Raw genomic sequence first — 18,645 nt, forward strand, 5'->3', positions numbered from 1 at the left:
GCCGCGGGCCCGGGAGTCACTTCCAGCTTTGGGGCAAAGGTGACCCCACCGGGTCCCTCGGCGAAGTAGGGAGCAGCGGGTTCTCGCCCCTTTCCTGACGCATCCAGGGATTGTAGTTCCCTGAAGGCCACGGGGCGTCCTTGGGGGCCGGCCTCGGACTACAAGTCCCGTGATGCCCCGGGCGCGCGCCGCGCCTGCGTGCTGAAGCCGAAGGAGCGCGCGGGCGGCGCTGGCGGCGGAGGAGTAAAGATGGCGGCGCGCGGGTCTCCGCCTCCCGCTCCCGGCTGACGCGCTCCGGGGGAGGCGGCGGCGGCCACCCGGGCGGCAGCGACCTAGTGGCAGCAGTGCGGCCGCGGCCGCCGGCCCGAGCGATGGCCGAGCTGGAGCACCTGGGCGGGAAGCGGGCCGAGTCGGCGCGCGTGCGGCGGGCGGAGCAGCTGCGGCGCTGGCGGGGCTCGCAGACCGAGCAGGAGCCCGCCGAGCGGCAGCCGCGCTCCCGCCGCGGGGCCCCCCGGGTCCGCTTCGAGGACGGCGCGGTCTTCCTGGCCGCCTGCTCGAGCGGGGACACGGACGAGGTGCAGAGGCTGCTGGCCCGAGGCGCCGACATCAACACGGCCAACGTGGACGGCCTGACCGCCCTGCACCAGGTAACGGGCGCGGGCCCCGCCGCGCAGCCGCCCCGCCGCCCGGCCGCCGCCGCGGGAGGAGGGTCCCCGCCTCCGCCCGCCGGGTGGGGCGTCCCCCGCCTCCTCGGGCGTCATGGTTACGGGGACCGGGTCCCCGAGTCTCGCCGCCGCCGCTCCCCTGGCCGGTCGGCGCCCGTGCCCGCGGCGCCCGGGCCGTCGGTGTCGCCCGCCGGGTCCCTGTCGGGGGACTGGCCCCTGAGGGCCCGGCGCGGGTAGGGAGGCAGGTCCCGGCGCCGGCCCCGTCGTCGTGCGGGCTTGAGACGGCCCGGGAGCGGCCGTCCCCTGGCGGCGGGGCGCGTCCCCGTCTCCCCGCGGCGCCCCCTGCCCGCGGCGCCCGAACCTCAGGCGCGCTGCCTCCTGCGGACGGCCCTTCTCCCGCCGTCGTTTCTTCCTCTTCGTTCTCTCTCCCTCTTTTTCACGAAGCCCTCTGCCGACACCGCGGGTCCTGCAGCCGCGGCGCGCGGGCGGCGCGAAAGGGGACACGCGTGGGCTCGGCCGCGACGCCTCCCCCGCTGTCCCCGTAGGCGACAGTGTTCCGTCCGCACGACTGTCGTCCCCCCCCCGGGTGGAACTTGATGGATATTTCGGTGAGCCGAGCGCCGGGCGCTCCTAACCCCTCTTCTTCTCCTGCGCTCGGTGCAGAGTGGACGCGCCGGGGAGCAGCTTGTAAACAGTGGTTCCGCCGGCGTCGCCCACTCGGTGTCGCCCACTCGGCGTCGCCCACTCGCTGGCGGAGGTCGCAGCCCAGGCTCCCCAGGCCCTTCGTGGGGCGAAGCTGTTTCCCACGCCCCGCCTCCCGTCAGCCCCCGCGGTGCTCCTTGGCGGCCCCTGTGGCGGGCGGTCGTTTCGTCCCATTTCACAGATGGGGAAACTGACGCCCAGGAAACCGCTCCCTGGGCGAGATCTGAAAGGAGAGGGTTAGGTATGAACGTTTCAGGTTTAACTCTCAGGGCTTTCTGTCCCACCGGATAAGGAGCTGAATATGACTCCGGTAGATGGGAATAGGCCTGCATCCATTATTTCAAAATTCCAGCGCATTGGGGTGTTCAGGAGACTGAGACCGGATCCCGGGAGAAACTGTTTCCTGGGTGCACAGAGGAGAGAAGGGTCAGCTCCCTAGTCCACGAGTTCCTTTATCCGGCGGCCCTTCCAAGGGGGCACGTTTTCTTAGTGCAGCTCAGCAGCCCTGTTTCATTTAAGGAGAGTCCGCTAGGGGAGCCGGGTTCTCACCTTGCGCATTTTGATAACGCGGCCGTGAGAGAAGCGCCTCCTCGGAGGCCCCTCTGGGTAGACCTCCATGCCATCCTGGTCGCCACTCTTCTGATCCCTTCTCCGGAAACTGACCTTGGTGCCTCTCCTTCTCTCTGAACTCCCACCCCAGATTGGAGTGCAACTGCTCTGAGGTAATATGCCCATCACATTCAGTAACCTCCTCACATAGGATTGGAAGGAGGTGACAGCTGTGGATTTTTAAAAACCCGCAAAAAAAAAAACCTGCAAGTGCAATACAGCTGGCCCTCCACGTCTGTGGGGCCGACTAAGGGACTGAGCATCCTTGGACTTCAATATCCAAGCGGGGCCTGAACCAATCCCCCACAGACAGTGAGGGCCGACTGTGAGGGCATTCCTCCCTCCTTACAGGACTCCTAGCATTGACTTGAACAGGTAGAGTCAACATGAGACAAGTTCAGCTGAAGATTTGCAGCTCAAAGCTGCTGGAAGATTGTAGCTGAAACCAGCCTCTGTTGAGAAACCATGTCTTTGTTTGAATCAAGAAAGGGGCCTTTCTTGGCTCACAAACCCTGACAAGTCAGTTCCTGCACAGTTACAGCATGTGTCCCATGGCCCGAGGAACTCTTATACATAAAGATTATCCTCAGAGTGTGAGGCCGGAGCCACCAGCAGCTGGCCAGCCTGCTTCATCACTGACTGCCCTTCTGTGAAATGGACAGTGGTACAGTTATCGGAGTTAGTTACTTAGAACACCCGTCTGTTACACAAGCGTGATATGAATCATCAGGATAACTGCTGCCTTTCCTTTCCTTTGGCCGTGGCCTCTTGACCAGCTGTGGATTGTCATCTTGGCATGTCGGGAGAAACCCCCAGGTGATACTGGGGGACAGCTTTTCTCCTTCGCCCACAGGTGACAGTGGTTGATTGGCACCTCAGGTTGTGGTGCCTTGATGCTACTTTTGACTTGGAGACCTTTCTTTCCTGGCAGCCTTTGCTCAGGCCACGAGGTGCTTGAGTCAAAGATAACAAGTTCCAGGGGGCCTATTAATAATACTTGAAATAGATGGGGGCAGAAGTATCCCAAAGGTTAGACCTGCTCTATGAAAGCCTGGTGCAGACTAAGAAACTTGGGTGAATAAGTTAAGGTTTGGCATGTGTGCCCCTACGACCCTGGAGTCTCCAGTGAAAAGGGCATTAATCTGATGATCTAACCCTTGGAAGCAGTTGTTTCATTTACGTGTATACAATACAGGGCACAAAGTGTGGGCTAAGAATTCTGAGTAGGCTGATACTTCTTAAGCTTTCTTTTATTTTTATTTATTTATTTTGCAAGGTTGATTACTGTCACCTATTTCAGCAGCCGTGGCCTTATGATCTTGGGTGATTTAGGTCTAGATAGAGGCTCTTAAAACTGTATCTGCCACATTATTAGGCTGCTGTGAGAGGCAAGTGCTTGTTCTCAGAAAGGAGATTTGCTGGGTTTGTTAAAAGGAATGCCAGCGTATTCTTCCAGAATGTTAGGCTGGCACTGATGTCTGTGCTGGGCGTGGCGGGGGACGCTGTCCGTCCGCACAGGTCCTGTCTCCAGACTGGTCTGATCACTGTTCTTCACATAGACGGGTACCGAGGAGACTTAGAAGCCTGCTCTCCTTGACCCAGACATTCAGGTTGGTTTTGGAGTGGTCTCCGAGTCCAGGTTTGGACCTCAGGGTCACCCTGGACTGGAATTCAACCCCTAGCAGCCTCTGATCCCAGAGCCACCTCAGTCGCCAGGGAGATTAAAGTTGACTCTCTCTCTGGAAGAGAAGTGGAGAAAGGGACAGGCCGGGGCTCCCTTCAGAGCCGCGCAGGGAGACAGGACAACCAAGGCAGAGCGTTCAGTTCAGTGCAGAGCCGTGTGTGCCAGCTCGTGCGGGAAAGTGAAACTCGTGCCTGGCCCCTTCTCTCGTATTCCAAGTTCATCATGTCTTCCTGTCACAGTCCCTCTGGGGAGTGACACCCGACCCGCTCGGGGTGGGGTGGGTCTGCTTAGTGATGGGGCCCAGGGCCGTTGGATGAAGAGGCTCCTGTGGCTTCTTCGTTGTTGTGGCCGAGCAGTCGTCGGGGCTATTTTGGGAGCTTACCTCCTCAGGTTGGTGTGAGATGCATCTGCCCACGTCGGGCATCCGTAACCTTTGAGGGCAGTGTCAGTAGAAGCACGTTTCTGAGGGCGTTTGCGGAGGTTGGAGGAAGGCTTGTTTCCTCTAATTAAACATAATTTGTTAGCCTTTCTGTTTACTTTTGGAAGAAAAAAAAATAGATCTACCATCAGGATGATAGTAACTGTGAATTAGGGCCCAAAATATACGAGAAGACTCCTGGCAAGGTTGTTGCTGGCTGGTTCAAGTAGCTTCATTGTTTATGAGTCAAGGACATACTAGGCTGTTGCCAGGTGGTTTTGATAGACCTGCAAGTGAGGACGAACGTGTGTCGGGCAGTTTCTACGAGCACACTTGGAGCTCCCCGCTGTACCTGTTCTGTCCACTTCAGGACCAGATTCCGCACCTCGTCCCCAATGGGGGCTGAGGCTTGTGCTCTCTCCCGCCCTGTCCCGCACTCTGTCCTTGCTGGCCCTGTCGTCACTGTCAGTAGAGGCCTGCTCCCTGCTTTGTTTACTGAGTGATACCAAGACCTTCCTGTCTGTTCTGATGGACTCTTTCTCTGAACCCGACTGCATTCCATTTAAGACCTCTTACTCCTCTGAAGAAACGGTTGTGTGTGTTCCCTGTGTGTTCTTCTTGTTCGAGTTACGCTCTGTTCTAACACTTGGAGGATTCGGGTCTCAGTTCACAAATACCTGTGTGGCCACCAGTTTAAGAAAGAAACTCTTGCGGTCAAACATGTCTTTATGTTTCTACCTCACAGGAAAGTATTCCTAAATCATTTATAATATTATTTAATGTGGTTTTAGTGTTATGTGAATGGCATCTGCACACCCTTTTGCTGTGTACCTTGAAACCTTCACATTTGTAATGTATGTGGATACAGAGCAGTTATGTGTGTCTTTCTGTCTCGCAGCTAGGAACAAAGTGGAAAGATTGGGTGCGGTGACGTTCGTTCCTCTCTGCCTGTACAGTCCTGTAACGTCCCTGCTTTCTGCTGAAGTTTGCCCTTTACCCCTGTCCTAGATGGACCGTTGCTCAGAGCTTGGGCCCCAGGCCACACCGTAAAGGAGACAGTTGAGACGGATGGGAGAGCAGGTGACACACTCTCCTTAACCTCCAGCCCTCACAGCAGGGTCTGAACTCTCTGTCTCATGGTGTCTCCCAGCTCAGAGCACACACCAGCAGGGGCTCCAGCAGGCTCTGGTCTGCCTGCAAGCTGCCCTCACCCTCAGAGGAGGCAGGCTTCTTGTCTCCATTTCCTTAAGGGACACTGCCCTTGCCGGGCTGTGTAGGAAGGCTTTGACCTAACAGTAAATCTCAAAGTCTTTTCAGGTTTCAGAACTTCTCCATTCTACCTTTGGACCTCTAGGTTTTTACCTTTTTGTGATTCCTGAGTTTTTCCTGGGCTTAGGAATGTCTCCTCTTAGCAAGTCAATAACAGAAGCCTTGTTACCTTGGCACCCCCCTGGGCATGAGGGAGGGGGAGTCTCACTCTTGGAGTCTGTGCTATTTATGGCTTTGTATTACTATCACTCCACTCCCCTGCCTCCCGGCCATGTTTCTTAAATCATGATCTGGGTGCTTTCAGGGAAAGACAGTTATTTAAGATTTCTAAAGTCTTAACCACTCGTGTCTTCTCTTTCAGTCCCAATAGTGAACTTATATCACCAGCAGAATTGATTATACCCAGATTTGGTCTGTCAAGGCCCAGCGGAAGGAAGATGCCACCGTAAGAGAGTTCAGCGACGTTGCTGCTCATACCAGCATGTCCTTGGCCTCTGACAGTGTGAGGTCAGAGCCACGAAGTCACAGGGGCAGGGCCTCAGGGGCAGGGGCAAGGGGCAGCTCCTGGGAGCTCGTGCCACTTGTCGGAGCGCAGTAGCTGTGAACATAAGATTGGTGTTTTTCACCGTATGTACGTCTTACTTCAAAAGGAAAACCCTGCAGTGAGCAGTATTGCACTCGAGTTAGCGACACGCACGGAAGGGGAGGTCATTGCGAATGTCTGAGAGGGATGAATGGTGAAGGGCCGATACCTGGTGAAGCAGGAGTGGACCAGTGCTGATGGGGGGACATAGTCTCACTGTGGAATCCTTTCACCTCTGGATGTTTGGACATTTTCAGTGTGAAACATTTGAGGGAAATGCCCAAAGGGGTGGACAGGACTGTGAATTAGTAAAGCCGCTCACGGGTGTGGCCCTCGGGCACAGCTGCTCAGCTCTAACCACAGGTTACTTTTTGGGAATTTGGCCCCAGCCTTGCCAGATAGTCTAATATTTTTTAAAGTTTTAAATATGAACTTGTTAATGTGAAAAATCTTCGTTTTTAAACAAAGGCCAAACAAAATGCTTTTAATTTACTAACCATTTTTCTATCCCAAAGACTTCAGTTTGAGGGAAGAGATTGAGGTGTGCTCTTGAGTGGTAAAGCCATCGCTGTTGTCACTGACCTGTGACCTCTGAGCTGTTAGCAGAGACCTCACACCGTAACCTCCATCCCCCATCTTGTGGCTGCCGTATGATCGTGCTGTGCCAGGGCCACGCCACGGTGTTTGTGACATGGGCCCAACCAGGGCTGTGGGGGCGAGGGACAGCTGCGAGCCGGGCTGGCTGGCGTGAATCTCCCTGGGCTCACTTTAGGGATATTTAATGTGAAAGGGTGGCCAGCAGTACAGCCAGCTGCTGCTCAGATGTGGTTCCCGGACGAGAGTCACTCAGGCCGGAGGAGAAGTCCGCACCGTGAGGATCAGAAACAGAAGGCTCTCACGCTTCCTGCGGCCCTGTGTGGGCAGAGTGGAGTCACGTCCACCCGGCCCGAAGCTCTTGAGCACCTTGTCCTCCTTTCGCCGCTGGCATTCTAACCCGCCACCTGTCCCTTCTCCTCGGGCACCTCCACGCCTCCCCTCCGCGGTGTCTCCACTGCCCACGCCTGACCTCCAGCCCTCATCCTCCAGCGCGAGGGCCATTTCCTGAGCAGTGTCCCTGTCACGACTCCTGCCAGCAGTCCTGTGTCATGTTCCCGCTGCCGTTGTCCTTCTGAGATTCAGTTCCAATAGTGTCGCTCCTGGTTTGCAGCCTCAGGGTGAGGTTGAGCTCTTTATCGGGACACGGGGAACCTTCATTGCTGCCACCCTGCCAGCCCCCTCCATCCATGTCACATTCTTCAGGAGACCATAGGAAGCCCTCGTCTGGTGTTCATGTGTGTCCCGCCCCATGAGTACAGACACACCAAACGTCTGTTACAGCGCCAAACACTGCCTTTCCTTCCTCCTCCGACCGTCTGTGTGCTGTCCGCTTGCTCCCGACTCTCACCCCTGCTTTTAATACGTTCTCGGAAGTGTCCCTGTCACCCCAGACAGTTAGTGACTTCTTCTGGGAAGGATGACACTTTGTACTCATCTCACTTTATGCTGCGGTGTGGTCCCTGCCGTGTGTCATTTACAGACTCTGTCCACACTAACGGTAGAGCCGAACGCCTCTGCCCTAAGGACTGCCTGGCAGAGCGTGGGCCTCAGTAAATGTTTGTCACATGAATAAATGGAAAAGCGCTTTAGTCAAGGAGCACATTACTCAGATACATTCTTAACCTGTCCTCGGGTAACGTGAGCCCCCAGATCCGGAACTGAAATCCGACTTCTCGGTTCTCTGCCTGTGCTAACAATAGACTCGGCAGGCCCCTGCGGCCAGCAACCCTGGTGGCAGAGCCCAGCCTGCAGCCCTCAGCTCCCTGTGCAGCGGTGGGACTCGCCCCTCTGCAGGCTCACTGTCTTCCCTTTTCCTGCCTTAATTCATCTTCTCTTATTATAGAACCTGACAGTGGTCTGTGGGCATCTGCTGGAACCTACAGTTATTTTAAGTGTAGAAGTTTTGCCCTTTCTTGTGTGGAAAGGAGTGTTCCTGCTAACTCTTGGAGACTAAACGAGGGGGGGGTGGTAGTAGTAGTAATAACAACAGTAACAGCAGCGGACAGTTACATAGCACTTAACTCTAAGCCAGTTACTAAGTGTTTTCACACACCGTAGCTCTTGTAGCACCATGAAGTAGATAACTGTGGTTGGTATAATTCTACAGACAAGGAAATACAGACGTAACTTGTTCCAAAAACACAAAACCAGTAATTTGTAGGCCTGGGGTTTGAACAAGGAAGCCTGTTCCACAGTCTGCACCCGTGGTCAGTGTCCTGTCCAGGGATGGGCTACACAGCTGCCTTATGAGTATTTTCTGCCACAGAGGGCTCTGCACCTGCAGGGACATGGCAAGAAGTGATGTGGACACACAGTCCCAGCTTTGCTCTGTAGAAAATAGGCTGGGAAAACTATTACCTCTTGCTCAGTCTCTCCTTTCTGGGGTAGAATTTGCAAGACTGATTCATACTTTCTGAGAATTTAATCTTCCAGTAATTTTGTGGATTTTCCTCCTCACCCTGCTCAGATCCCAGAATTGCCTGCCTTCTTTCCGCAAAGCTTGCAGGACAGCTCTGACCCACTGCCCATGCCCTAGCTCCCAGCCGTGCTCTCGCGGCTTGTGAAACACTTGTTTGTGGGCACAGAGCGATCTGGAGCTCAGTAGGACGATCCTCTCCATGGGACAGCGGTTTGCCCTGTGGGCCAAGTTGGCAGCAGAGAGGACCTTGGGGGGCCGTGGCTCAGATAGGTAGCCAAGCTATGCAGGAGGCTTCCAGTCCAGACTGACACTGATAAACAAAGTGGCAACCAAAGTGCTTTCATGGGTCTTTGCTCTGCACTTAGTCTAGTCAGGAGTGGCCACCTCTGATCAGCCAATTGGGACATTCCTCATGTGAAATTGGCTGGCTAGGCTAATGTCAGTGCACCCTATAGATGCTAAAGCACATTATTTTTAGGAAGATAGTATCAGGAATTAGAAATGTTCCATGAGCCAAGTGATATCTTGAGCCTGGCCTGAACTCAATTTTGGATGCCTCTAAATTGGCAGGTGGAAGACATGCGGGTGGTTTAGCAACTGAGTATGTGACCTTAAATAAGTCAGTTAACTTTCTGGGCCTAGTTTCTCCATCTGTAAAATGAGAAGTCCTGATGCTTGTTGCTGCTGTTCTTCCTTCTTCCTACAGCGTTGTTAAAACGTACCTTTTGCAAGGAACCTCTTTTGATCGTCTCAGTTGAGATGAGTCTTTCTGTCAACAAATGTGCCTCAGCTCGTGTGTGCAGAATCTGTAAGGGGATAACTTCAGCCAGGGCTTTTGTACTTCTGGACAGGTGTTGGGAACTCAGCTGTGTGCACTCTTTGACCCAAGAGAAACTCATGCTGGGGATTTTTACTACCCCTACCAGGCCACATTTATTATTCCTCAAAATTAGGATTCTCCACAAGGAACAAAGGGGAGGTTTAGAGGTTGGAACTAGGAAACTTCTGTTTGAAGAACTGTGGGTTTTGTGAAGATACAGCTTTCATTTTCTGGACCCTTTCTCCATCTTGATTTTTTAAACTTGCCTTGATGACCAGAGTCAGGCCAGATTTGTAGTGTACCACTGTGTCTGGTGTGGTACAAAGACAACGCCTGGAGGACAGCCCAAAGGGCAGGTCTTCGTTTAAGTGGATGAGGGCATGGGAGTGGGGAAAATGGAGGGAAACCCTGAAGGGTAAGGGCTTGGGCCATCAGAGGAGGTTCTGTTAGAATTCAGATGAACAAACTTTTGAAATCTAAATGTTGTCAACTTCTCTTACCTGCAGGGAAGTATTCTCTGGTCCCATATCATGAATGTTTACAGTCTTGGGGACAATATGCCAGTTTACTAAGAATAAAAATTTTAGTGTGACACTCCATGGAAAATTCTTTACTTCTGCTCTCTCTCGGCTCTCTCTCCTGAAAGGCTACAGATCTGTGTCCAGAGCTTGCCTAATCACTGGGGACATAATCAGATATATAGTTCTCACCCTCTTGGAGCCAAACTGTTTGTGCCTGGAGTTGTGAGTCTTTCACACAGGGTGACAGTGCTGGTATCACTTGTCATGTTGGAGTGGCTGCTATTATGATTCTGACTTGGGCTGTAGTTACACTGTATCATGATGGGAGTGGAGAGAGGGGCCGTGGTTACACTGTATCATGATGGGAGTGGAGAGAGGGGCCATAGTTACACTGTATCATGATGGGAGTGGAGAGACAGGTATTGAAGGATGGACTCACACTGGATCAGTCTTACCCACTAATATGTGAAAGCTCCTCACAGTAGGGATCATCTGCTGACAGTTGAGATTTCCAAAGTACTGGCTCTATTAATCATGTTTAATTTACTTGTATAAATTCATGTCATAGGATGAGGCTCCCTCTTTGGAGCAAGAGGACTTGGAGGTTAAGAATGTTGGGTCCCACAGTAAGCTTGTCGGTCAGTCCTGCACCTTCGTTTCAGTTTCAGTCCTCAGCCAGGTTACTTCCAGCAAGGTCCCATATGTGAGAACCAGGTCAGGTTTTTGAGGGGTATTTGGTATTTTGGCTAAAGACTTACAAGGAAAAAAAATCCTAAGACTTTTAAATGTAGTTACCTTTTAAAAAGTGGTATTAATTTTTTGACCACTTTTTATCTGACAAAGAATGGTGAGTCACTGCTGTGGTTTTCATTACTACAGGGAGTGAGGATGGGCAGCCTCTCGGTGCTGACATCTCTTCTGTGCCAGTGGATCAGTTTCCTGTGGCTTCTCTAACAGTACCACAAACTTGGTGGCTTAAAACAACAAAAATGTATTGGCTCGCAGTCCTGGAAGCTAAAGTCTGACATCAAGGTGTTGATGGGGCCATGCTCTCTCTGGAGGTCCCAGGGGAGGTTTTTGTCTTTGCCTTTTCCAGCTTCTGGTGCCTGTCAGCAATGGTAGACTTGTGGCCAAATCACTCCAATCTCTGTGGGCACATTGCCTCCTCCTCTTCTGTCTGTTTCAAATCCCCCCTTGCTTGTCTCTTATAAGGACACTTGTCATTGGATAATCCAGGATGAGCTCACCTCAAGATCCTTAATTACGTCTGCAAAGACCTCTTTCCAAGTGTGGTCCCCTGCACAAGGGGGATGGGGATTCGTTATGAGCATCATCGCCGCCCAGCACGTGTGTGGTGATTCATTGAAATCCAGACAAGTGTGGGCTGAAACACACAAGCAAGCAGATGTGTCACCTGCCCTGGCATCTGGAGCTGGCTTTGGGAAAGGGAGTCATAGCAGCAAGGTCAGTTCCTGGGGCCGTGGCACTCGGTGGCGGTGACAGTTGCAGGCTATTTTGGGAGCTGAAGAGGCTCTGTGCTGTAAGGCCTACTCTGCAGTCCCAGGGTGAACTCTGGCACCCATCAGCCGTCAGCCACCCCGCCTTTGACAGAGAGAGTGCAGCGTCCGTACAGTAGGCAGCTCACAGCTCTGCCCCCCTGTGTTTGCTAAACTCAAGTCTCTTCCTTGGAGAGAGCTTGTCGTTGCCAAGGAGATGTGACATGCTCATTTCAGGAAGCCTCAAGCAACTACCTGGCAGTGTTTCTGGTAGCTCTCTGGACTAATAACTAAATAATAATGAAATAGTGTCTCCTTTTCTTCAGGAGCTTAGAACAGGTTGTTACTTTGTTAATATTCTGTGTCTTCAGGATGCACAGTGGAAGGAAATGGACGGGAACCGCAGCAGAAGGCGTTGGGTTAAATGTAAAGACTCATCTCCCATTGATGTCCTGAGGAACGTCAGACACTCGTGTGGCCTCCTTTGCCTGCTCAGGGAAAGGGAAGACCCACCCACCTGGTTGGTCAGTGTAGCTCTGCGGGAGGCAGGGTGCTGGGCGCACCCGCTGTGCCTCCTCCGCGGCTGAGTCAGCACAGCTCCAGAGGCTCACGTGGGGAGAGGGCGTCTGAATGCTGTGGTCACTGGGCAGGTTTTCAGGGATGTGCCCTCTCCTCCATGGCTTCAGCCTGTGCCCTCTGGAGGCAACAGAAAAGAGGAAAGAACAGCGGCAGCCACACCTCCCCGAGGAGCTGGGCTGGGACCTGTGTGACTCTCCTTTAAAATTCATGAGCAGGTCCGAGGTTTACAGTGTGCCCTCTTTTTGTAATATGGCGACGTAACAGGTCACCCGCTCAGAGTACTTGAGAACCTTGCTCGCAGCCAGTCCTGTTAGCTGTGGAAATGAGGGCGAGTCTCTCTGTGCCTGTCCCCACTGAGACCCTGAGGCATGGAGGCGACTCGGGGTCCGTCCCAGATCGCAGAGCTGTGTCGTGCTCTGGACAGCTTCCTGCAGGAGTGGGAATGAGCCATCGGAACTGCTGCCCGTCAGCTTCCCAGGCGTGTCCACATGCAGCAGGGCCGTGAGCGAGCGATGGGCTTCTCTCTGCAGGCCTGTATTGATGAAAATCTGGACATGGTGAAGTTCCTGGTGGAGAGCAGAGCCGACGTGAACCGGCAGGACAACGAGGGCTGGACGCCCCTGCACGCAGCAGCCTCCTGCGGCCATCTCAACATCGCAGAGTGAGTCCCCTTCTGCCCGAGAGCTGGGGCGCCCTCGATAGTTGCTGCCCTCTGTTAGGAGTCACAAAGCAGGAATGATCAATACTGTGCTTACGTCACTGCTCATTTATTCTATGGCTTCTAAACACGTTTCAATTTCTTGCTCCCTCCCTTGGAAGAGTAGCAAGAAGACCTCTGTCAGTGCTGAGTGAGAGCAGACAGGAGGCTTTGTTTTCTCAGGGAGATGTGTTGAGCTAATGGGCATTTCTGAGCCTCTGGGAACTAGGATTCTCAGGGTAAAGCAAATGTTACTCCAAAGCCCGGTATTTACTCTCCTTCAGGGGTAAGTGTGAAGCTAAAGAGGTTTTTACTTTTTATCCCAAAGTGGTTTGGGACAGTAGCCTCCCTTAACAATAACCCTTCCTCGTTCATGGCAACCCAGAGTACTTTCTAGAAGTGAAAGTAGTCTGGATCAGGTCAGAAAAGGCACAGGCGGGGCCCGGATGCCCAGGCGACACTGCCTGACCCGGGGAGGGAGGCAGAGATGCTGAGGGGAGGCTAGGCCGTGTCGTCTCTCTCATGCCATGGAGGCCAGGAGGGAGGAGATAGTGTCAGGCTTCACGGCCACGGCCACGACCGTGGTGAGGAGGACAGGTAGTGTTGACTCTGGTCTCGCCCGCACAGGTACTTCCTTAGCCATGGCGCCAACGTGGGCATCGTCAACAGCGAAGGGGAGGTCCCGTCCGACCTTGCAGAGGAGCCGGCCGTGAAGGACCTTCTTCTGGAGCATGTGAAGCAGCAAGGTGAGCAGGGGAGGGGTGGGGGCTCAGGGCCAAAATGCAGGGAGCCCTGAGTCAGGGCGGGGCACCTGTGCACAGCTAGTCACCTGAGACCCCCTCAGACCTCAAGGAGCGTGGGCTTCGGGTGTTTGCCAGGACGTGGTCAGTGGTAGTTTTCAGCCTTCCTGTTAAGCAGCCTCAGCCAGGACCTGCCCTGGTTCCAAGGACCCAGCTGCAAGGGCCTTCCTGGTGTGACTCTTAGGAGAGAGGCCAGTGCTGGCCACACCCACACCCATGTGTTGCAGACTTTCCAGAGCTGAATGCATCTCGTACCTGGCCCTCCCTGTTCTGGAGCCGTGGACGCTTGGTTTTTCTGCTCCCCTTGTGCAGTTTTGAGACCTGTTGAATTAGAGTTGATGCCGAGTCTTCCGCCCAGACCTAGGCCGTCAGAGCTGTGGTGGCAGCTCGAGCGTGTTCTGTGGCCTCTGTGTCTCTCTCCTCATCTGTTTCCTGGGCTGTGGAGACTGTAATTTTCACCTCAGGGGATGGTGGAGACTGAAGTGCTGTGACCAGGAAGAGGACTTTGGGATGGACGGCTTTGAACAGAGACCCTGACATAAACACAGTGGCCCCTTTGGTCTTTGTGTTCTTGGGCCTGTCCCTGATGGACCTGCCATCTCGTTACACTCCTGACACTCTGATGTTGGCAAAACTAAGAACTTATAAATGCCATTGCTCCACACGAGGGTGATCTGATGGGTGCCGGGCTGGTGACTGAAGGGCTGCCTGTGGCTGTGTTTAGGGTGTGCTTGAGTCTAAGGCTGAGTGGCCTTGGTGACCTCTGTGCCCGTGGCTCCCACAGGGGTCGACCTCGAGCAGGCACGGAAGGAGGAAGAGCAGCGGATGCTTCAGGACTCAAGGCAGTGGCTCAACAGCGGGAAGATAGAGGACACCAGGCAGGCTCGCTCGGGGGCCACCGCCCTGCACGTGGCTGCTGCCAAGGGCTACTCCGAGGTCCTCAGGTGTGTCATCCACCTCGGCCTTGGGGAGGCGTGAGCGAGCAGAATGAGATTCCCAGCCTGCTGTGTCTTTGTGCAGTCTTCCCTTACGTTTGCTGGGGTTCCTCCATGGACCCCCCCAGCCTCTGCTGTCCCTCTGGCTTCTCACTGGCATGTATGAGGGTAGCCTGGCTGAGAAGATGACCTTACGGGCCTTTCCCAGTTCCAGGGGCCAGTGTTAATATCCCTGTGGCCACCTCCTCTGCGACACATCACGCAGGACTGATTTATGGTCATTGGGGCCTCTTTGGACACAGACGGTCTCTCTGGGCTCATTAGTCAGTGATACAGATCCAAACGCTGTGCAGGTGGAACGACTGTGCCCAGGGGTCCCACATGGCCTTGGGGTGGCTCAGCCTTGCTGTGATGGGGCCTCAGTGTGTAACTGAAACCCAAGCTATGCCTGAGGGACAGGAGAGCTGTGACCCCTGGGCTCTGCTAGGTGTTTGTGTACTTGGCAGGAAACTGAAACAGAGAATACAAACGTCCTGTTTGGTTTTCTTCTCAGACTGTTAATTCAGGCTGGCTATGACCTGGACGTGCAGGACCACGACGGCTGGACACCCCTCCATGCCGCTGCGCACTGGGGGGTGAAGGAGGCATGCTCCATCCTGGCAGAGGCCCTCTGCGACATGGACATCAGGAACAAGCTGGTGAGCCAGCCAGGCCTCCGCATGGGCAGCAGGACTGTGCCGGGCCTGCAGCTGAGGCTCAGGGTCTGTGAACGGCCAGGCTCACTGGCCGGGGACATGGGACACACATCGCTGTGGCTATGGGGCTGCTCCCTGAGCCCTGTATCAACACAAAGGGGTTTACTGGGTAAATGAAGCTCCAGTGACCCAGCCCCCTGATTCCACCAATGTTGAAGCCTTTAAAACAAGCTAACAGGAGGCTGCCGTCTATGAGGAGGTGTGGAAGATTTTACTTTACTATATTTTTAATTCTAAGACTTTTAATAGCTGGACTCCCTTCACATTCAGTCATTAAAAAACGTAATAATTACAAGTTTGGCTGAAATTGTGTTCCTCACTTTCCCATGTCTATGGAACTTTAGGAATTCAGAGACGCGGCCCTTTAGTGAGGGCTGTTCCTATCTGCCCCCCCCTCCTGATCCATGTCTGCTCTCTGATTGTGGGTTCAGGTCCCTGGTATTTCCCAGAGGAGACAGCCCTGCCCTCTTCCGAGGAACTGGTCTTTCGTGCACATGCGCCCAGGTCCCCCTGAGGCTTCTGAGAGCCCCTATCGAGTTATCATTTAGGAAAGACCATTTAGGAAAAGGTCCAGAGAAAGGCAGTAAGCGTCCAAATGATGTGGTCATTTCCTCAATACTGTTTACAAATTATAAACTCTATCCGTAAGGGTTTTCTGTCTCTCTGTGATAGACGAAGGCCTTGTCATAATGTAGAGCCGATCACGAGGGAAGCAGCTGTCACTGGTTCAGGCAGCAGTGACTATTGAAGATACTCTGGTAGAGTCTCGTAATCCCTGCTCTGTTTCTCACGGTAATGGTACCTTCTCTCCCCCAGGGCCAGACACCATTTGATGTGGCTGACGAGGGCCTTGTGGAGCACCTGGAGATGCTCCAGAAGAAGCAGAGTGTGGTGAGTCCACGGGGTGCTTGAGAGTGGTCGGACAGTCTCAGCCCACCCCAGGCATCTCTGTGTCTTGCTCTGGTCATGTCTTCATTCCGAAGAGGGCACTCTTTTCCTCCAGGCCCTGTCAGCGTCCTGTTAAAAGGAAAGATCCCAGAAACCGTGGTTGTTAAAGTTCACTCATCACAAGAAAGCCTTCAATCAGCTGGAAGTTAAAAATAACGGACTAGCAGTTCCCCTTGTGTCCTAGAAAGTGACCGTTCTTTCCTCCCCTCAGTGTTGGCCTTGTCGTCTTCAGAATGACGGTTCCATGTTGAGTCCTCCCCTGTACTGATTTTTGTCAAGGGTCAACCTCTTGCCTTTTCTCACTTTCCAGCTTCGAAGTGAAAAGGAGACACGGAATAAGCTCATTGAGTCGGACCTGAACAGCAGATTGCAGAGCGGACTCTTCAAGAAGTAAGACGTTGGGGGCATGCGTTTGTGACACTTAGCTGAGGATTTGTGCAATGAGAAAACTTTGATTTTAGCCAAATGATCTTTGAATGTGTGGGATCATGTGAAGGCAGGGAGGGGCATTGATGTGTGGGGAGACACTGAGGGTAGGGGGGAATGAATCGACATTGGGCAGCATTTCTTGTTCCCCAGCTTAGGGGGTCCCGAATCCCAGCCTCCTCCCTGATGGGACATTCCATGGGCTCAGGGACCACCCCAGAGCCAGCAGGATCCCCGCGTGTCATAAGCTTGTCATAAGTAACTGTTGTTAGGCGACTTATATTCACCTGCTCTGGCAGCACCCAGGTCGTGGCCCTCTTTTCTTTGTTGAACAGGCTGGAGCTCCTTAGTCACATTCCACAGTCAAACAGCAGCCTTAGAGTGTAAAGGGCGAGACTCAGAGCAGCTGCAGAAAGAGATCTGAACACATTCCTGTTGTTGCTGCAACAGGTTTATAGCCTCATCCTCCTGATGCCGACTGTCAGTGCACTTAAGAGATGGTTGTTGTTTCTGAATGACACTTGAACTGTCTTCTTTAATTTAGCAAAGAAAAGATGCTCTACGAGGAGGAGACACCCGAATCCCACGAAGCGGAGGAAGGAAACAAGGCGTCCAGCAGCTCCAGCTCGGAGGAGGAGGGTGAAGACGAGGCATCCGAGTCTGAGACTGAGAAGGAGGCAGGTAATGCAGACGTTCCTGCACGGTCCTGTGTTTCCCGTGCGAGATACACACTGCCCATCAGAGCCGGAGCCTCAGAGGGCTCAAGGGAATGTGCTTTCCGCTTTCAGAGATGAGATTCTGCTAGTTCCGCTAGTGAGAACTCGATCGTTAAAGTGGTGAGCTGAGTTAGAGCAGTTGTCCTGTAGCCACAGGACAGGGTATGCAAAGAAGTCCTGTGTGGACGCCACCAGTTCCGACCTTGGGTCCTGGGCGAGGCAGAGGACATGGGTCTTACAGAGGCACGTTTGGTTGGTGCCTCCTGTGTCTGTCCAGCTGGGAAACCCATTAGAGGGGAGGCTGGGCATTGAGCTTATAGTGTAGTCCGTGTTCCCTGAGCTCAGCTGTAGCAGGGCCCACAATAAAGGTTTTAGAAGGTGCTAGAGGTTTCATCAGTTTGAGGTCAAGCATATGCAGCCCTAGTCAGTTTGGGTGATGGGTAAACCTGTTTTGTTAGCAGGAAAGCACATGCACAGAGACAAGATTTTCACATGTGCACTTGTGCCTCCTGTGTCTTAAATAGATCAAAAGCCAGAGGCCGTTGTCAACCATTCCAACTCAGAAAGCAAGGGCCGTATCATGGAGCAGACACCAGCACCAGCTCAGAATACCTCCTCAGCCCGGAGGGTGAGTATTTTGGGATTAATTTGGATATTATGTTTGCCCAACTGCAGTAACATACTTAGAAAGGCCTTAAGGATACAGTCTTACAAAACAATAAAAATACATTCTTGCCTGTATGGTCTGCTCAGTGCCCTAACAAAACGCTGGGTGCCTTTAAACAGTGCTACTTTATTTCAGCTTATTGGTCCTCTCAGTACCTCGTGAATTGAAAAGGCTGCATTCTGGTGTCATCCTGGAAACAGAGGCCTGATGCCTCACTCACTCCAGGGTGTCGCTGTGACAGGGTTCACGACGAAGGCAGCCTCACGCATCTCCCACAGCTCGGTGTGATCACACACATATACTTATTCCACGTTGCTAAAATAATGCCAGGACAGGCATTTCCCCTCAGAGCCAGGCCTCCAAAGCCAGACAGATACATGCAAATGACCAGTGAAAAGAGGAAGTCCAGGTGTGACATGGGACGAGTGATTTTGCGTTTCTGTTGTGCTGTCACTTGTCACTGTTCCACCAGGAAGGGTGTCCCGCTCTCTGGACAAGGACCTGGGAGGGATGGTTGGCTGGTGTTCTGAAGGCCCTTATACCCCAGACAGTCTTTGGGCCAACACTGTTGTTTTCTGTGGTTTACGACAAAGTGACATAATTAAGGACAGTGAAAGTTTTCCATAAGCTTCTTTGTGATGGTAAAATTTTTTAAGTGAAATGATGACTCTGGATCAAATAACTGTTTTCTTGAAATGAAATTAGCACTGGTGTGCAGGGCCTTCCGAGTATTTTCTAGGAATTACTTAAATTAGACTAGCACCTCATCTCAGCACCTCCCACGTGTGCACATACACTGGGGCTCAGCTCCTGTGTGAGGGGAGTATGCTCTTTCTCCCG

The 18,645-nt window shown here is 53.3% G+C and overlaps 1 protein-coding gene across 1 annotated transcript in view; it reads left to right on the forward strand.

Annotated features, from left to right (window-relative positions):
• The first annotated feature begins 371 nt into the window (after nt 1-371).
• PPP1R12B (protein phosphatase 1 regulatory subunit 12B) overlaps nt 372-18,645 on the forward strand; it is a 61,574-nt gene continuing 43,300 nt past the window's right edge. The window contains exons 1-9 of the mRNA XM_087828932.1: nt 372-647; nt 12,392-12,522; nt 13,186-13,304; nt 14,143-14,302; nt 14,847-14,991; nt 15,865-15,939; nt 16,307-16,386; nt 16,967-17,103; nt 17,663-17,766. Of these exons, the coding sequence (XP_087685058.1) occupies nt 372-647; nt 12,392-12,522; nt 13,186-13,304; nt 14,143-14,302; nt 14,847-14,991; nt 15,865-15,939; nt 16,307-16,386; nt 16,967-17,103; nt 17,663-17,766 (1,227 nt within the window). The remainder of the gene's footprint in view (nt 648-12,391; nt 12,523-13,185; nt 13,305-14,142; nt 14,303-14,846; nt 14,992-15,864; nt 15,940-16,306; nt 16,387-16,966; nt 17,104-17,662; nt 17,767-18,645) is intronic.

The sequence above is a fragment of the Miniopterus natalensis genome, chromosome 21 (genome assembly GCF_054644295.1).
Source record: "Miniopterus natalensis isolate mMinNat1 chromosome 21, mMinNat1.hap1, whole genome shotgun sequence".
Lineage (NCBI taxonomy): Eukaryota > Metazoa > Chordata > Mammalia > Chiroptera > Miniopteridae > Miniopterus > Miniopterus natalensis.